General features: G+C 30.8%; 1 protein-coding gene across 2 annotated transcripts in view; it reads right to left on the reverse strand.

The window, feature by feature from the left end:
* The window catches only part of FSTL5 (follistatin like 5), a 544,717-nt gene that overhangs the window by 351,486 nt on the left and 172,933 nt on the right, over positions 1 to 20,298 (reverse strand). For both annotated transcript variants that reach the window (XM_039876278.1, XM_039876277.1), the window contains exon 4: positions 14,214 to 14,462. In XM_039876278.1, the coding sequence (XP_039732212.1) occupies positions 14,214 to 14,462 (249 nt within the window). The remainder of the gene's footprint in view (positions 1 to 14,213; positions 14,463 to 20,298) is intronic.

Genomic DNA, 20,298 nt, shown 5'->3' on the forward strand with positions numbered 1-20,298 from the left:
TTTCTTTTTCCTCTTCACAATTTCACAGATAGAAAATTCGTTCTTATCTTAAATTTTAGCAACCTCAGCATATGAGTTTTTTCCTTTCCTTATTAAGGTGAGAATTTTTATCTTTTCACTTAAAGGAAGCACTTTATAGCTTCTCTTTGGCATATTGCCAGCATCACTACTCTTGTGCTTTGGTGTCATTATTAAGTAAAATAAGGGTTATTTGAACACAGACACTACAATACTGTCACAGCCTAACTAATAATCAAGACAGCTACAAAGTAGCTAATGGGTGGGGAACATCTATAGTGTGAAAACACTGGACAAAGGGATGATTCATGTCATGGGTGGGATGGAGTGGATGTCGAGAGATTCCAGCACATTACTCAAAATGGGTGGCAATTTAAAACTTATGCGTTGTTTATTTCTGGAAGTTTCCATTTAATATTTTTGGGTAATCGTTGACCTCAGGGGAACTGAAACTAGAAAGCAAAGCTGAGGATAAAAGGTCACTACTATATATGAGTGAAAACAAATGATTCATGTTTACTTTGAAAGATTACGACTATATATACAGCTACGGTAAAGCAAAAATCCAACAAAACATTATTTCTTCTGTTGATGTAAAGACTTGGGATGCATAAGCAAGTACGAGAGAAGACTATCATGTTCGCCACCGATATTCAAAACCAGAGAATATGATTATTGAGGACAACGAGTGTTCAAAGTACAACCAAGCACAAGAAAAGGAGGAATAAACAGGTTTATGAGAGAAACTTTCTTCCATCCTAGAATGTGGCTGAGCCTGGGAGCTTCTGGGAAACCTGATTTGGACAATGTTTTAACCTATGATTTTGGCATATAAACTCTGCAATTAGAATCCAACATGTGCGAACCTGTGATAAGCTCAGAGTCAAAACTTCCATACTGAGTCAGTATAAAAGACAGATTTTGTGACAGAAAAATGGAAAAGAAACTCAAGTGTCCTGAGGAAAAGACCTTTCCAAGTGCCCCAAGAAAACGACAAGAAACCAGCCATAGTCCAATCCTATGAACTTTCACTGATATTATTAATAATAACCATTGCTTCTTTTTTCATTACTAGCCACTGGTGTTGAGATGAAGTAAGCCAATAACCAGGAGTTAGGGAAAATATGACAGCAGTAGAATGGCAAAGACAAAGAGATTCATGTTAAGTACCTTGGAAAAAGAAGATAAATGTTTTAAATAGCTCAAGGCAATAGCTCACAGTAATCCGTTTACTCTAATTTGATTGAAAATGAGGTTGAAATTGAGGTTGCTTTTTATGCACTTAACAGTTTGGTCCTCCTGAGCTTCTTTTAAAAAGCAGGGTCAGAAGATCAGGTTGTAAATGGGGTCAATGCCTTGGCCTCGTCCAGAAGCCACAGTGTAATGACTTAATTCTTTCAGGGCCACTGCTTTCAAGTCTCAGAGAGCAACATAATGACTCCTGTTGAGGCCAGGAGTGAGAGGACTGGGGAAAGGGGTGGAATGAGAAGAGGCTTTGCCTCTAAGTAACAAACCGTCCTCTGTATTTACGAGTAGATTTTTTAAATATTTAGGATGAACTGGAGTCAAATACAGCCACCTTACGCTCCCTATTGCTTGTAAGATAATGTCTGGATGTCTAGATACGGTTTTTACTTATTTATTTACTTTGTGTGGTAATATGATGTTGAAATAATTGGCATTACATAGAAAGGGCTTGCATAATATTTCCTTCATATATTTATAAATCTATTTAAATGAAACCCACTTCTACCCTTGCTGCTTCCAGTACATGTCAACGCATTAGTGACAAATTTACACAGGAGTCGATGTGCATATTTATTGTGGAATTAATGAACAAAGCTGTTGCTATGTTGTATACTAGCTGTTTCTGAGCTATGGAGATTGTGCCAATGTGTCATGTAAACGTTTCCACTTGTTAAAAATTTTAAAGGACAAAACATGTGCTATATTACTCAAGCATATTTTCCCCAGGATTTGAAAGTAATTTTGACATAAATTTAATTAAACCCCAAAATCACACTCTTATGTTTTGTAGACTGTCATTGCAGCTAAATGCCATAGTTATTATTCTGAATACTGGTAAACAACACCCCATACCAATCTACATGTTCTTTTAAATTTCACTAAAAGTACAGTTGCTGTAGGCCTATTAGTAATTTTCGAGTGAAAAGTCAACAATAATTAGTTTCATTCTCTTATATAATTAATTTACACACATGTTTCTGTTTTGAAAATAAGTAAATTTTGGGATACTCAAAATAAATTATGGGTTTGGATAAGGAATAGCAACTCCACCTCAAAGCTAGAGCTCTAACGGTAATATCCTGTGCTTGTTCAAGAGTGGATGAATGTTCAGTGACCAGAAAGAGACAATGCAAACGAATAGTTTCATGTGCCATGCATGACATCAGGTTCTCTGGGTCTTTATGCGTACTCTTGAACTTCAGCATACATTACACCACTCCACCTTACCTGATACCATGACTTATCTGAAAATAGAGTGAATAAGCAGCATTGACTAGGTTACTAGAACAAACCTAGTAAGGTCGAAGATATAAATTCTTAGAATCACTGCCTGCTTATTAAAACAATATGCACCAATCCGCATTCCCACTAGCAATGTATGACGGTTCCTTTTAGGGGTCAAATATGCAGTGACAGAAAGAAATCTAACTGTGGGCAGTGAAAACAGAGTAAAATATATATGCCTTATTGTTAAATTGTACACCTGAAACTTACTGAATTTCATTAACCAATGTCACCATAATAAAAAATAAATAAAAATAAAAATAAATAAAACAATATGCAGTGCCTGTCAAAGCTGCAGGAGTTAACACACATGACGAAGTAAAATTAGTTCTTCATACATTCCTTTTCAGTTTTAACTTCCTGTTGTTTTTTTAATTTGTCTCATTTCTTGCTGAATATGGTTCTCAGGAATCTCTGCTCTCCTCAATTAATTTGGACCTCATACTTAGTAATAATAAACTGCCAAGAGAAAAAACTAAATGTTCGTAAATAACAACTGCATGTTAACATGGTACTTACACAATGGACAAAAAGTGTTTCATTCAACAAAGGGTAGATAAGTTTGTTTTGACATAGAATGAGTTAAATATACCTGAATATCAGGTACATTTGCCAATCTAACCTCATATGATATTTTTCTGGCAATGGGAACAAAATACCTTTGGTCATTATATGATTAGTTTAGCCATTCATTTTTACCCAGCTGGCTAAAGTAAGAACTATGTGATCATCTCTAAATAGAGACTTAAGATGGATCTGCCACAGGATTATTTTCAATAAATAATCATCAGTGAACAGTTAAAAGAACACATACTTGCTCATGCATGCCTATCCGTGGTATATAAATGCATATATTTTATTTCTTTAGATGCTTTACATGAATTATTACCTAAAGAGTTTCGACAATTTGGCAATAAAATTTTGAGCATTTATAAAATTAATTACCATACATAACATTGTTCCTTTCAATTAGTTATACCAATGTTCAATTAGATTAATCAATGTTCATGTATCTTTCTCAATTTTTAATAGCATTTTCTTTTATTTTTAGGAAAAAAATGTTTTAAAAAATGAATTAAATATTAACAACCCTGGAAGCATTTACATGAAGTCTATTTATATTTTAACATTATTGGGAGCCAGATTAATTAAAACATAGAAAATAAATAAAGTATGTTTAAATGTAGAACTATTAGATAGGAAATGTTTCAGTTGCCTCAAACTTTCATATAATTTGCTTAATCAAATGAAGCAGGTTCATTTGTCGAAATGCAACCTCAATGCAATGGCTGTTCTCTAGAACACTTATAGAATTAATTGCCTATAGAATTAGTAATAAAGTGATATTATGTTAGATAAGTTTCAAGTTAATTGCCCATCCACACTCTTTTTTGAGATTTATCTGCCAGTAGTCTTTTTTTTTCTTAAAATGTATGTGTGTATCTATCTATCTCTATTTATCTGTCTACATACCTATCCATCCATCCATCCATCCATCCATCCATCCATCCATCCATCCATCTATCTATCTATCTATCTATCTATCTATCTATCTATCTATCTATCTATCTATCTATCTAGCGTCTCCCCATACCCATCATTGTGACTGCTACTTGATCAGAGAGTTGGAGAGCCATTGAAATAAAATAGCTAATATAGGCCTATATGCTTTCCAAATAATTTGGAAAGATGAGGCCTGGCTAACTCATCTAAACAGATTTCATTATTGAACATTTCAACCAAGAGGCACAGATATAAACTGAATGTTAGCATTAGGAAGTTAAGCCAAAATATGTAATATAATTTTCAAGATGTATAGATGTTTGGGGAATCTATTTTAGTCTATATGCAAGCTGAGGCAAAAGATACCCACCGGGAGATCCGTGGATAGAAGGGTAGGTATACATAATTAAGGAGAGATAACATAATCATACTGCCCCTGAGAGACATGGAAAATACGGCTTTGAACTCCTTCTTTATCTATAATTCTTTTCCGGGAAAATAAAAATCCTGGTTAAACCCAATTCTTCATCTCAATGCCTTAATCTAAGCAGCTGACTATATTTATAGAAAAATACACAACCACAAAAGACTACTCATAGTTTAAATTTATAAGCAGAGATGCCACAGAGTTCTTCAAAAACGATTAGAAATTCTACTATACTCCTATAGTCGTTTCTCTTTCTCCTTGTTTATTATTTCACAACTTTTTTTTGCTTCTCCTCAAATCTCCATAAACTTCTTCTCTGTCATTTTCAACTGATGCTTTATTTCTTCTTTTATTTAAAAAATATTAGCAACCAGATGAGAACAACAAACTTTTACATCATAAAATATGTCCATCTAGTTGCACCTGAAAGGGCTTATTTTTGCTCCCTTCTGTTTAATGGATGAAGAATCCATGCTCTCCTCTAAATTCAAGTCTGCCCTTTGTTCATCGGATTGTATTCTCTTTAGCCAACCCACACGCTGCTCTGGCAATTGGTTTCTCTTCTTCTTGCCTTATAAAATTTCCTCTCTCTGTTTCATTATTTCCATCCATAGGTCTCCCTCCTGACCATGATACATATATCTATATATATATATATATTTATATCAACTATGTCATCTATATATCTATATGTATCTATATATGAGAGGACATATAGTCCAAATATAGAGATAGAAGATTGATAGATGATAGATAGATAGATAGATAGATAGATAGATAGATAGATAGATAGATAGATGATAGGTGATAGATAGATAGATAGATAGATAGATAGATCTATCTACACCATATATCTCACATTTACTGTTCATCTTTAGAGAAACACTCTTTCAATGAACTACCTGTGTTTGCTATCTCACTTCCTCAGCTTCTATTCTCACTCTTATATACTCTTACCAAAGTTAACCATGGCCTTAATCTTTCCAAATCAATGGTCATTTCCCAATCGTCATCTTACTTAATCTCAGCGATATATAATTGGACTCATCATTTTGTCCTTCATGAAAAACTTTGTCACTTAGCTTCTGTATATCTATACTCTTGGTTTTCTTCCTATATCACTATGTATTTGTTTCCTTTGCTTGTTCTTCGTCCATCTCCTGACCACTGACGGAGTTCTGTCTTCAGCTCTTCGCTTTCCAATATGAACTCATTTTCTCTAGTTTATCTCCACTAGAGTCTCTTGCCTTGTCTCTTCATTCATATACTTATAACTCCTAAAGATGTGTATCCTGCTCTAAACTCTCCTTTGATTTTCTGACTCATATCCAATAGCATATATGACATCTTCTCTTGCTTGTCTAAAAAAGATTCAAATTTAACTAACCTTAAATGCATATGTACATGTATAAATATTCTTTTCACATACACTTCCAAATGTATGAGTCCTCCAATGTTTCACATTTCAGTAAATGTCTCCTCAAATTTTTTTTTTGGCTTACTTATATTTAAATTCCATAAATTGCATGTCCAATTCACAGCAAATTGCTTAAGACAGATAGGCAACTTTGTACCACCATGGCACTTCTGTCATCTTGGTTCAAATCACCACTATCTTTGTCTCTTTTTTGGGCACCTGTAATAAGATTCTAATTGACCTTATAACTTCCACCTTGTTTTTTTGCACTAATGAATTCTGGTCAGATATAAATAAACAGACATACACATAGCCTTGGCAATTTTTTTCTATTTAACTGCTTTATAAGTAAAACAATTTTATTTATTTTTCTATGAATCCACCAAGAACCTTAATTTATTATTCTGACATCAATGGTAAATTATGATTTGGCTACCTGTGATATTTTAATCTTCCTGGTTCCATCATCTAATGGTAACCAAATTATTGTCCCGATCCTTAAGTGTTACCCAGCTGTATTTTCACACTTTCATCTATATACTTTTGAGTCATAGTTACGATTTAAATGAAGGATAATCATGAAGGAAGACCTATCTGGGATCTAATTTATTCTGAATCTCTGGGAAGTAACTTTTCAAACATTATTAATTGTTTCAATTTACTGTTACAACTTTTAAAATTATATCTCTATGTTAAATTATTATGGATTTTTGAAAATCATTATTGATTTGTGGTAGAAATAAACAAAGTGATCATTTCCATTTAGAATTCTCCATTATTACTACAAAGTGTTATACTAGGTCAATCTGTTACTATCTTTTCCTTATAAGTTATTTTGTATGTTATATTTCTGAGGAAATTTGGAGATAAATGTATTAGCGAGGATACAAGTTAAAACTAAAATTAAATTGTGGTTCCATATTGTTTCTACATATCATGGACTTTAGTGCAACCTGATCTGACAGGCAAATGTATTTAAGAACTTTGGTGGTCACTTGTAAGCTTTTTAGATGTGGTCAAGAGGAAAAAGTACTGACAAAATGTAAGCATAACTCATATCCAGAATTTGAGGGGAAGGGCTTTAGGAGGACATTATACAAATCACTGGAAATTTGTATATCAATTAGAGGAACACATAGAAATAAGTACTTAAAGTGATTATCATATAAGGGAACACATGAAATATATCACATCTGCCTGAGCACACATCAACCAATAAATTGAAGCTCTGTTGTAACCACAAAGTTGATGATGTGGTTTCTTGAACTAAAAACAAACATTGCATATTGTGCATTAACTGAAAAATTTTGAGTTGAATTGAAGAAGTTCTTTATGCTTTGCTTAACTGTATTAAAAGAACCACATCGTTAATTGCCTGTGCATTTTATTGTGCTGGCAAGAACCAAATCTCCTTTACTTAATATGATTCTCTCCAATCTTTTTTTTTATCCAATGACTATCTGGATAATAACCACATGCAAAGGTTCTCACTTTTCCCAATTGGTTTTAAATTTTTGCCATTAGTAAATTTTCAAATGTCCTCTACAATATCTGTAGGCACTCCTCAGAAAAAAAATTTAAAAGTGAAATGTAAATCACATTAATAGAGAATCATTTTCAAACGCATTCTCCAGAACATTTGATCCCTGATTACATATGCTGAGAGTGATTAATGGAAAATTTTTTATCATCCTGTTTTTGCTAACAAATATTAGAGGAGAAATAAACTACATTAAAAAAAATCATAGTTGTAAAATATGTTCTTCATTTTGTAAGTTATAGAAATATTACATTTAGCATTTGAAAATAAGATACTAAGAAAATAAACATGACAAGTGAAGGTGTCAGTGAGAGGTAATGACTGATACAATATTTAAACAGTCTCAAGATAAAAGACAAATTATTTAAATCAATGTTCTCATTTTTTTCCTGTAACTATTGAATATTGTACTTATAACTATTAATGAAATATTCATATAGCCATATAAAATATGAAATAAATATTAAATTAAATGTTTATTTTATAAGTTGAAATTGAAGAAAAAAGATATAACGTGCAAATGTACAAAAACAAGATAAGACTATTCATGTATTTGAAAGTTAAATTTAGTTCATATATGTCACAAAAGGGGAAAATTTGGCAAAAATTAAATGCAATGACATCAAGTTAGTCTCTAAAGTTCTTTTTTTGGGTGGAAGGTTAGGAGAGTAAAATAATATTTGTATAGGTCTAATAGCTATTCTATTCATAATCTAAATAGTATAAGATTTTATCATTCTATTAAGTAAATAGAATAAATAGAAATATTTTTAAATAATAGAATTTATTCTACTAAATAAATATAGAGTAAATAGAATAAAATAAGCAAAAGTGCCCTACAATAAATCAATGAGAAAGGTAACTATAAGATAGTTTTTCAAATGTGTACCAAGAAACTAATAATAAATATATTTTTAAACTTGAGTTAGTTACTTTTTAAGTAGTCTTATCCACAATCAGAAAACTTACTATCATAAATGTATGTAGCCTATTATAATCTGGGAAATTTAGTTCTCTAATAATTTAACCAGAGTCTTTTAATGCACGATTATAACCTATTCTAAATCTAAAAGAAAGTATGTGTGGCTTTACAGACTCAAGTTTGAAAATTTATTGTAATTGAATGTTGACAGTTATTGCAGTTCCAATCTTGAAGCCAGTAATTATGTTAGTGAGTTCTATTGGCCAAGAACTGTACTAAACGCCTTAGCAGCTAATTCTTACAAATGTCATAGTGAACAAGATTGTTTAATATTCACATGGAAATTACTATTAAAAGTAAATTTTAAAAATCACAGGCAAGTAAGATATTATGGTATTGTAGACTTAAGCAGAACTATTTGGAACATATATGCACTAAAAGAGAAGAAAGAATCCCTTGCTCCTGTCCTAATAGCATTAATTTGCTGTAGGAATGTTGGCAGGTCATTTTTAATACCTTAGGCTTGTTGCCGTCTCTATATTATATTGGCTTTTAGTGTGATGAAATGATGAAATAATATTTGTGAAATAAATAATATTTGAAATTAATAACTAATTTATTATTATTATTCACTGGTATTCTCTTTCTCTTTCTCTCTCTTTCTCTCACTTTCTAGTTATATTTTTGAATATATTTGTTGAAGAGTCTTAATAGCTAAATCTTCCTCTTGTGGACATTTTTTGTGTTATATGTAAAATCTATCAATCATTTATCTACTATCTATTTATAAATGGAAGGCAAACACATAAATATGTAATGTTTACAGAATCTTTTATAGAGTTTTCAAAAATTAGGAGAAACAAACATTTGGTATGATTTTAATAACAAACAGATTTATGAGTGTACACATTACAATGATTCCTAAAACACGTTATATAATGGAAAATACATGGGATTCTGTATTTCACATTTTTATCAGAAAATAAAATAGCAACAAAACTATATAGTTAACTTAGAATAAATGTTAAATGTGTTAAGTGAAATAAGTCAGATAGAGAAAGACAAATACCACATGATTTCACTTACAGGTGGAATCTAAAGAACAAAATAAACAAAACAGAAAGAGATTCATAGATAAAAAGAACAAACTGATGGTTAGATGAGAGGGATGCTGGGGCACTGGGTGAAAAAGGTAAAGGAATCAAGAAGTACAAATTGGTAGTTACAAAATAGTCACAAGATGTAATGTACAGTATAGGAAATATAGTCAATATTGTAATAACTATGTGTGGTGCTAGGTAGGTACTATACTAATTGGGGGAATCACTTAGCAAATTGTACAAATGTGTCTAACCACTATGTTGTATACCTGTTACTAATATAAATTAATATTAAATGTCAACTATAATTGAAAAAATAAAAAATGCTAAATGGGAAGTGAATTGTAAAAATAAAACTCAATTCAGTTAATTTCACATCAACAAATTCAGACAATTTTAATACAGATATACCAAAATTTAAAGAATTAATCAAATAAGTTCTGATGTTGTGGGTACTGAATGCATTTAGAGGACCTGGAGCTTCTGAGTGTCAGCATTCTGGCCTTAAAATAGTTACAATATATTATAGTTGTTCAAGTTATTAATTTCACCACCCCCTTACTGTTCCAGTTCGCTAATACTGACTAAAAAACAAAACAAAAAAATAGACAAAAAAAAATCTGGGTATCATTTACCAAAATTTATATACTATTTTTCATGAATTGGCATAAAAGACTGTTTACACATAAAATAGAAACTTTACAAAGGTGTTCTTTTCCAAAAAAATAAAATATAGCAATCAAAAAGCACATGTGGATTAGCATATGGCATTTACTGATATATTTTAAAATATCTATGGGCGGTGAACACACAATGCCTTACTGTTGAATTGTACACCCAAAACTTCCTGAATTTCATTAACCAGTGTCATCATAATAAAAATAAATTTTAAAAAATTGAACATTTCTCATAAACAAAACATGAATGAATAAATAAATAAATAAATAAAAATATCATTTGCAGCCTAGTTTTCTAGCCTAAGTTGTACAAACCCCATCTTTAGCAAAAAAAAAAAAAAAAAAAAAAAAAAAAAAAAAAAAAAAAAAAAAAAAAAAAGAAAAGAAAAGAAAAGAAAAGAAAGAAAAAGAAAAAGAAAGGAAAATGTTTGGGTGAAAGAACCAATTAAAAAATGGAATATAAATGTCTCTCTAGATTATATCAAAGAAAAGGAACACAATGTCAAATCTCATTCAAATAGCACACACATAGCCATAAAAACCATATTTCCCAAGTCGTTATTGTTTGTGATACACATTTAAATGTACAGAACATTTGCCTTTATGGCAGTTTTATTCTCAGCACAGTAAATGGCAAAAGAGTTTGTGTTCAATTGACTTTCTCATAAAAGGTTTAATTCCCTATTCATTTTGGCATAGGTTATATCTTGAGTTTCTTACTCCAGCCAACGTCTATACTCCTGAGTAACTAAATTCTGCTTTGTATGACAGACAGACCTGGTGTCTGGGTGAGAGGAAATTATACCTGTTATAAATGATATGGATTGCAGCAGTTAGAAAGCCCTTTGAGGGTGGGAGTGGGGATAGGAAATGACTTTAAGGCAAAACTGTCATCACAATAAAGAGCTAGGCATTACATAAAAATAGAAACTTTTATGCTATGTTAAGCACTCTCATAAAGTATTTGATACCACTAAACAAATACTACAATATTTGTTTCTTTGTAATCAGATAAATGTGAATAGAAATAAATTAGAAACATGTTATGCTCATAGATATGTTATGTGTTTTAATTACAGTTCCACAAATCATAAATCATAAAGATAATTCTTAGTGAATTTATGTCTATATTTAAGAGTAAGTAATAGTAAATTCTGAGCATACTACAGAAGGATCTAAATATTTAATACAAATAATAGAAAAAGACATAATTATAGATAGTTAAAATATAGATATATAGAGATATAAATATAATTATAGATATATATGTTTTCAACATGGGCTCTAATCTTATTTTTAAAACAATCAATATACATGATTGTACAAATATAATCTATTTTTAATGTTCAAATATAAATGCCAAACATAAATCTGATAAATTCAATATGAGAAACACAGATTTACCTTAAAGTTCAAATAACCAATGAATAACACAAATCTTACTTTCTTTATAATCGTTTTAAGTATTTTATAATATTTTTTCAAGACTTTTTTTATTATACTATTTTATTTTGAGATAATTATAGAGTCACTTGCAGTTATAAGAAACAACACACAGAGACTCCATGTACCTTTTACCTAGTTACTAGTATTGGTAACATTTTGCGAAACTATACCACAATATCATAATCAGGATATTAACTTTGATACTGTCCAGTGATCTTACTCAGATTTCTTATTTTACTTGTATCAATTTGTGCATGGGTGTGTATGTTCTGCTTAATTTTACCGCATGCGTTGGTTCAGGTATTCACTATCACAGCCAAGAAGATACAGAATAGTAAAGATCTGCAAATATTTTTAAAATTTTAAGGCATTAGTAATCTTTTAAAGCAGTAACTTTTAAAGTTAACATTTTTTTTTGGAAAATTCTAGATAAAACATTTTTTAGGCTTTGCAGGTTCCACTCTCACTGTTGCAACACCTCAGCTCTCCTTTTGCAGTGCAGACACACAGAGACAATCCCTAAACAAGTGGGTATGGCTATTCCAACAAAACTACTAGAACAATGGGCTGCAACCTGAACTCGGCCTATAGTTTCTCCTTTGTTGACTCCTAGTCAAAGGTTTTCATAATCACCTCTTATTAAATCTAAAAGTAGCAAATGTTTTTCTAAGGAAGAAAAATCATTCCTATTATTTTGTTTGTTTTGATTTTTTCTTAAACAATTAAACATAAGTTTTCAGCAGTTCTTGAACCTAAAATTTTGATTTGCCTCTTCCTGTGTGCCATTATAGGAAACAATATAAATTGCTGAAATTCCATAGAAAATATAATTCACAAACACAAAAATTAATTTAATCTTCACAACAATGCAGGCCTTCAACTCTGGAAAATGTGCTATGATTTATAAATGGTATTTTAACTATATATATGATGAGAAAGTATTTTGAAGCAATCATAGCTCTAATAAATATGTTTAGTATATATAAGCCTAAAGAACAAAAGTTTTAAAATGATTGTTTAGGAGCTCATAAGGTAGGACACATTCTTAGCCAGTACATCTGTCTCCATGCTGACTTACCTATTGTGTTGCATTATGCCTAAGAATCCAGCAATAAAGTAAAACGTTAAATACACCAGATTTCTTTCCCACATGATATTTTATATCATGTATTTCCACATAATCAATTCCCTGGTGTTGCTGGACAAAACTTATTATCATATTATTTATGTAGTTTTATGATATCATGCATTAGGAGAACAAAAAACATCTACCATACCATCACAGGTCAAAATGACAGAAAAAATACCCTTTTATGAGCTTTAATAGAATCGATTTTACTTATTTTTAAAAAAAGATTTGATAGGAGAGGGGAATAAACTGAACTTAAAACCAAAGTAGCTGCTATTCTCTCTATAAAGGAAGAGAATCTAATATAAAATTCTCTGTGCATGTACTTGAGGTACATGAAGGTCTCTCTGATAAGAAAACTATTCTTATAATTTGACTTCACTTATATCAAACAGCTTCTAGTAGCCACATAACCACACAGCATTGTATTTATGTCATTTAAAATTTCTGTGATCACTTTTTTATCACCTTGGAAATGATACTTTATACTATCAAGTTTAAAAAAGGACCATTTTTTTAAACAGTCATTTTACGTTAACTGGTGAGCAAATTTAAATGTATTAACATATTTGAGGCATAAATTTAAGCAAAAAATTAAAACATCAAATAAGTTTTGAAAACGTATCTGAATAAGAATATTCTGAAAAATTGGGACATGGAGCGAAAGATTAGAAATCAGGTAGATCAGTCACTGATCTATTAGCATAATGAAAGTTCCATATATTTAACACTTTAGAATTTTAGTTTGGTTATGACTATTAATGAGCAAATATTCTCTCCAGCACAAATAACAAAACAAATAATAAGTATGTTTCTAAGTCAATAAATGACTTTAAAGCTGTTCAATGATTTATTTATATAGCATGTTAAAATAATTTGTCGAATTACTAATTCAGCAATACTTTTTCATAAACAAAGACCAATGATTTTGAGTACTATGAAAGTAAATACCAATACTTAAAATTTTAAATAATGGTCATCTCAGGTTGACTAATTGAGTTTAGTATGAATTCTTCATAGTTATTTCGATGGGCATTTATGGATTCCATATAATTTGAATTATGTGGCGCTAACTGAAACCATTCTTTTTAATCAGGAGGAAATGAGATGTTATCGCAGCATGGCTTGGCACTCACCATTCCCTCAATCCCACCCCAGGTGATTTTCACTGGGTGGATTTGGCCTGCTGACTGAATTGGCCAGCCACCCTGTATCCCTAAGATAACTGCATGATTGGGAAGCCATATGGTACAATGCTGTAAGCTATATTAAATTTTGAGTCATATTTTGGCCAGCTTCGTTCTCATAACTGAAATTCAGAATTGTCTCCATGTAAATGTCTATATGTTTGCTGCTTACTGGTGTAATTAAGCTCACTTTTTTTTCCCTCTTACTTTCAAACATTTGCTAATATAAAATTGCGTTAGAGTTTAAGCTTAAACGCACTAGTAGAGAAGAAGGAAACAGAGGAGGGTGACACTTTAGGTTCACCCTGTGCTTACCTTTAAAGAAGCAGTCTTCGTTATGAACAATGGTAATCTTTTGTTTCTTCAGGCAAGCAGCCCTGTGCACTTCACAGTGGTTTTCGTAGAATTCTCCATCAGAGCCACACACAGGTTTGTAGTGCCGTTTGCAAAGGATCATGCAGGCACATTCTGCTTGCCCCGTCTCTCTGCTGATAACACAGTGCCTTCCCAAACCACAGTATTTATTTTCACAAGATCCCAAAGGCCCATCCTGAATGTGAAATCCTGAGGGTAAAGAATAGAATATCGTTTGGATTCATATGCCCAAATAATACCTTCATGTCAAAGTTTCAAATAAAAGAAAATAAGAGAAAATCAGGGTACAGTTGTTGTGCTCAGTGGAAAAGGAACTTAGCAGATGAACTTTTTCATATGTACCCTCAACATTCTTCTCACCTTCCCTCCTCTCCTTGAGCTCTCTTCTCCCTCCCCAATGAGTGGTGTGGTCCTTATGGACAAGGCCTCTAAAGTAAAACTGCCTGAGCTCAAATTCTGGCTCTATCATTTACTAGCTTTATATCCTTTGATATCATTTCTCTGTGCCAAGTTGCCCCATCTATAATATGAAGATAATAGCATAGACCATTTCCTAGATTTGTACAAATTACTACCTTTAATAATCCACAGAAAATACATCCCTGGCATGTAGTCAATGTTTAATAAATGTCAACTTTTACAATAATAGAATTCTAGATAGAAGAAAGGAAATATATGTATATAAAACAGGAAATAATAGAAGATATGAGTGAAAAATAGTGTTTTGAAAATTCCCAATAGCTGATCCTTCCTTGGTTTGTCCTTTTCCACTTGATGATCACTTATGCATCTCACGACTGAATTAATAAATCATGGATGGTTTGATTTTCTTGTTACTTGTTCATCCACTGGCATAAGAAAAGTATAGATCGATCCAGCAGTCTTGTACTAAAACCAAACAATTTCAATCTCTATGCTTTTTATAGGTAGCACTGGCTTTTCTCCTTTGAGAACTATATCTTACTAGGAAATAAAAAATGTCAGTAAACTATATATACATACATATATATGCATACATATATATATATGCATACACACATATATATATGTATGCATATATATGTATGCATATATATGTATGCATATGTATATATAGAGAGAGCTATACATATATATATATTTGTATACACACAGATATAATATGTATATACACATATATAAATGAATCATGTGTATATATATGTTTATCATCAATGATGCCTATATATTGCAAAAAAGAAAGAAAAGATTTGAGAAGTTATAAACTTAAATTACAGGAATTATTTTAGGTAGTATAAAATCATCTCTCTACATAATTGTATTATAGTTATTAAGAATGTGGATTCTGATCCAGAGCTTAAATTACAGCTCCACCAGCTGCAAGCATCAGGACCTTGGGTAGGTCCCTAAGATATCTGTAACTCAGTTTCCTAATCTGTGAAGCAGGAATAATAGTGTCTCCTCATAGGATTATCAAGATGAAAGGGCTTGGCACATATAAAACTCCATTCAAATATTAGTTATGATTATCAGTATTACTTTTTGAAACTAATTTCCAAACATACACAAATGAGAAAGTATTTAAACAATCAATCTTATTTGTTTTTTAAATGAAACTCATGCAGCACTTTTTTCATACATATGTACATTTTCCAAATGAAAGTTAGCAAAATTAAAATTACCAAGAAAACACCAACACCATGAACAGTATAATTTTAAAAGCTAATTTATATGTTTACTAGCAATATAAATTGAAACAAATCTTGCTGAAAACAATTTTAAAATAGTCGTAATTTTTGATACCATATTTCAATTGTTGATAAAACATTCTATAAAATTTTTTAAAAAGTTTAGAATATTATAATGTATTGAATAAAGCTTTTCCATATTTGGAAAATATATTTGATGAAGTAGTTCTTGAAGTTTAGCATGCAATAGGATGGCCTAGAGAAGTTGTTAAAACATAGATTTTGTCTCCATTTACTCTAGAGCTTCTGATTCTATAGATCTGAGGAATAGCCCCAAATTGCTATTTTTGTTTACAAGTGATGATGATATCATTGCTTCTGGGAACACACTTTAGGGTCTTTAACTTAATGAAATTTTAATTTATAATTAAAATAAATATGACACAAAGAAAAATAGTAGGTAAACAATTATTAAAGCTCTTAAGTGGAAAAGATGAGAAGTTCAGGATACAATTAAAACCATAAAAATAATGTAAGTATTAAGAATTAGGAAGAAATAAGAAAAAGATATAGAAAAATTAACATGATTGGTGAGGTGTCTATGACACTGGGCAAGTTTTCCTATTTTTACATTATTGCTTTTTATTATTGTTATTATTATTATTATTTTACACCTACAGCACCTGGTATTCCTATGTGGTATCCCATCCACGTACTAACCAGGCCTGACCCTGCTTAGCTTCTGAGATCAGCCATCGGGCTTGTTCAGGGTGGCATGGCCGTAGACCATTATTGCTTTTTAATGTTCAATGCTATACATTAAAAAAGAAAGTCCAAAATTATGTCAGTTATAACTGACTGATTTTAATTTGGAAAATCTTTTCATCTTTATACTACTACTTATGTCATTGTTGATCTAGTGTTTATAGGGTACAGAACAAGGCTGTTATTTTAACAGAGAATATTGACTCACATAGTTTTATTTTGTGTAACTTTATATCTTATTTCTTTTATTTTTTTTACTATCTTACTAACAAATAATTTCTTGCTATCAAATAGTTTAAGATTTATCAAGAAAATTTTTAATTTATTTTTTATTATCAAAGAATGAGTTTAATGTTGATCAAGAAAGTCTGCTCATTTTACATTTAATCACAAATTAATCTGGTTAATAAAATCAGTACAATTTTCTTTTCAGGGAGGAATGCTCTACCATAAAATGAGGTCATTTCTAGTATATTTAGGATGGTGAGTATCTTTCCCAGATTCTCTCTTAAATTTTTCCTCTTAACTCTTATACTCCAGTTGGAGATTTGTATTAGGATATTGGCTATTTTGTAGAAGTCAATGAATTATTTTACATTAACTAGAAGCTGTGTGTTGTGTGCAGCTGCCACAGTTTTAAAAAAATTAATTCCTATACAATTCAGAAAGCTCATATTATGTAAATGAATAGCTAAAACATATCCTTTCCAACAGTAATTATCCATGACTAATGCTTAAGTTTCAACTGAGATTAAATCAATTTAATCTGATCTACATGTCAAATATTTCTTTTATGTATATTCAGTCCGATAACACACTAAATGAATTTTAATCAAGAACTTATATCCTTATATCTTCTACTTTGATAAAATAACGTTTGCTCCCACAAGAGGACTATATATTGAACAAGCACATCACTTTACAATTTTTATGTCTTCAGAGCTTTATAAAAATTCCTCTAAAGAAAGATAGAAAACAAAGCATTGAAACATTAAAAAATTAAAGACACCATCATAAAGCAAAAGTAATTTTATGTAATTTTAAAAGATGTTCTTTTCAGATTCTCAATCACGATGAAATTCTCTTCAAGTGATTCATATCATATGCACTTTATCAAACAGGTACTTAACGTGGATCTAGATAGAAATAAACATTAATAAAATGTAATTATTTTTATGTTCTAGGTGCTATATTAATTGCTATAGGATGGACAAAAAGAGTAGTCATTGACACTTTTTCTAGTGGCTCATGAAGGGCATAAGACAGGATTTGAGAGTGCCCAAGTAGAGAGGCAAAGACGTAGGAGCTTGTTTAGGGAGACAAAGGAAATGAATAATATCGGGTAAGACCTAATGGACAATGTATCACATTACATTTGAGATTATGTTTGAGGAATGGGTTAGAAAGCTGATATAGGGATAGACAGGGTATAAAACAGACTGATACTAGATTTAAAACAATAACAGCAGAGGGAGACAAGAACCAGATTTTGATGAGCTAATTACCTCTAATGATTAGAGTGGCAATAAACATAGCTGATTTAGAGTGCAAAGCTATCTGAGATGTCCCATAAAAATATACACTAATAAAGAGCAAAGTGTAAATATTATTTAACTTTGATTTGTTAAAGATTTGTTAAAGATTTCTGGTAAAAGAATATGATTATAGTCTTTGCTTTTTCATTCCATATTTGTCTGGCCTAAACCAGGTTGAAATCTCTTTAGGTCTGATAACCAAATAGCAAAATAAGGGGGAACTAATTATTCATCTTTATATTTACTCTTGTTCAAACAATCTTTTCTAGTTAAGAATGATTGGCAAAACATAGTTTTTAATAGGAGCTAATATCTGAGACATACATTTAGTAAGCTTTCTCTAGAATGCCTAATATTTAAACTTCACCTGCATTCAACAATCATATAGTAATGATTATCTAATTTAAATATTTTCATACTCTAGAAATAGCCCCAGCTATACTAAAGAACAACGTTGGGCAACTCTAGTTTTAATCCACTGGAATGTATTTATAGGAGTATTAAAATGGGTGTTTCCAAATAATACACCTAAAATTTCCAAGAGTATTTACTGTATAAGCATTTCCTTCATCTGCAAAAAAATAAGTCTCACATTTATATGGTTACATATTTAGATTTAGAAGTAAGTATAATAATTTGGTGGCATTTAGCTACCCACATATGGGAAAACTGTAAAACTATAGTAAATCCAAAATATAATTTCCTGTTGCACACTATAAACTCTAACAAAACACATTCAATCATGATGAACTTCATGGTAAGTGGAAGTTCAAGTACATTTTCCAATGTTTGCAGAAGATGGAACACAGTATGATCTTTCATGGCCTTTCTGCTACCTTGTGAAGTCAGTCAAAACAAGGCTGCTTTACTGAAAGTATGCCCGGTGTGCCACAACTGAAAGAAGGTGGAACTGCCACACATCTGTAGTTCAGTGAATATGGAGCTTTCTTCCCCATCTTATTTCAGACAATTCATTAGACTTCTGCAAGCACATTCATGTAATTCTGCTATCAGATTTACTTAAAAAGTAAATATGAAAAAGGCATAAGAAATTTAAAACAACATTATATTTTCTGTTTAATGCAAATAAATTTTTGCCAGTGGAGATGATTTTGATGTCATTTCAAAAAGTTGGAAGATTTGAGATCATTAATTAATATGTCAATGGTTACTTCTTATTTGATGTTTTCAACTGCAGTATGATCATTTTAATGATGACAACAGAACATAGAATGAGCTTAAGATACACTCTCAAAACTCTTTCCAACCTCAGCCTGTGACCTTGACAGGAAAATACAGAAAATACAGAAGATTTTTCCTAATCATTAATTTTATGCTTTCCATGTCCCATCTAGGAGCCAAGGTTTCTCTTTTAACTTAATATCTCCAGCCCACTGAGGACTTGAAGTTGGACTTATGGTTACAGACATTAACAGATAAAAATACTTTCATCATCTGTGTGATTTATTTATTTCATAAAAATGGATTGGGAGCCAAAGAAATCTCACTTGATAATAGTTTCCATTAGTAACTGCAAATGTTTTGACATTATAGATAGGTTAGTGGATTGATTGATAGACAGATGTGACAGATCATAGGTGAATATATCATATTTAACTCTTTTTTTAGATTACTTTGATTATTAAAAGTAAAATATTTGTTCTAAAATCTTTTAGTTCTGTAAATGTTTTGAGTAATATTTAGAGAAAAAAATGCATTTTCTTATTTTTTAGTTAGTTGTTAGTAGCTTAGCTGCCATTTAAGAATTAGCTGTCACTCTCCCCTATGAATGATCTTGATTCATATAATAAATAAGAAAATAAATCAATTAGCAGACAGAAAAAAATTACACTTTCTATTCATTGAGATAAAAGACATATGCTAAATCATCTGTGAGGTTTAAAATATGTCAGGCTTTGGAATAAATCCAAAACTTTAAAAATATCTTATTTTTTATTAAAATTTAAAGCAGTAGATAGATTATTCTCAAGTAATGTAGATATTTTCAAATAATGATAAAACATATTAAAACTTAAATAAAAATTTTTAAGTAGAAGT

The sequence above is a fragment of the Pteropus medius genome, unplaced genomic scaffold, assembly GCF_902729225.1.
Source record: "Pteropus medius unplaced genomic scaffold, Ma_sr-lr_union100, whole genome shotgun sequence".
NCBI classification, from domain to species: domain Eukaryota; kingdom Metazoa; phylum Chordata; class Mammalia; order Chiroptera; family Pteropodidae; genus Pteropus; species Pteropus medius.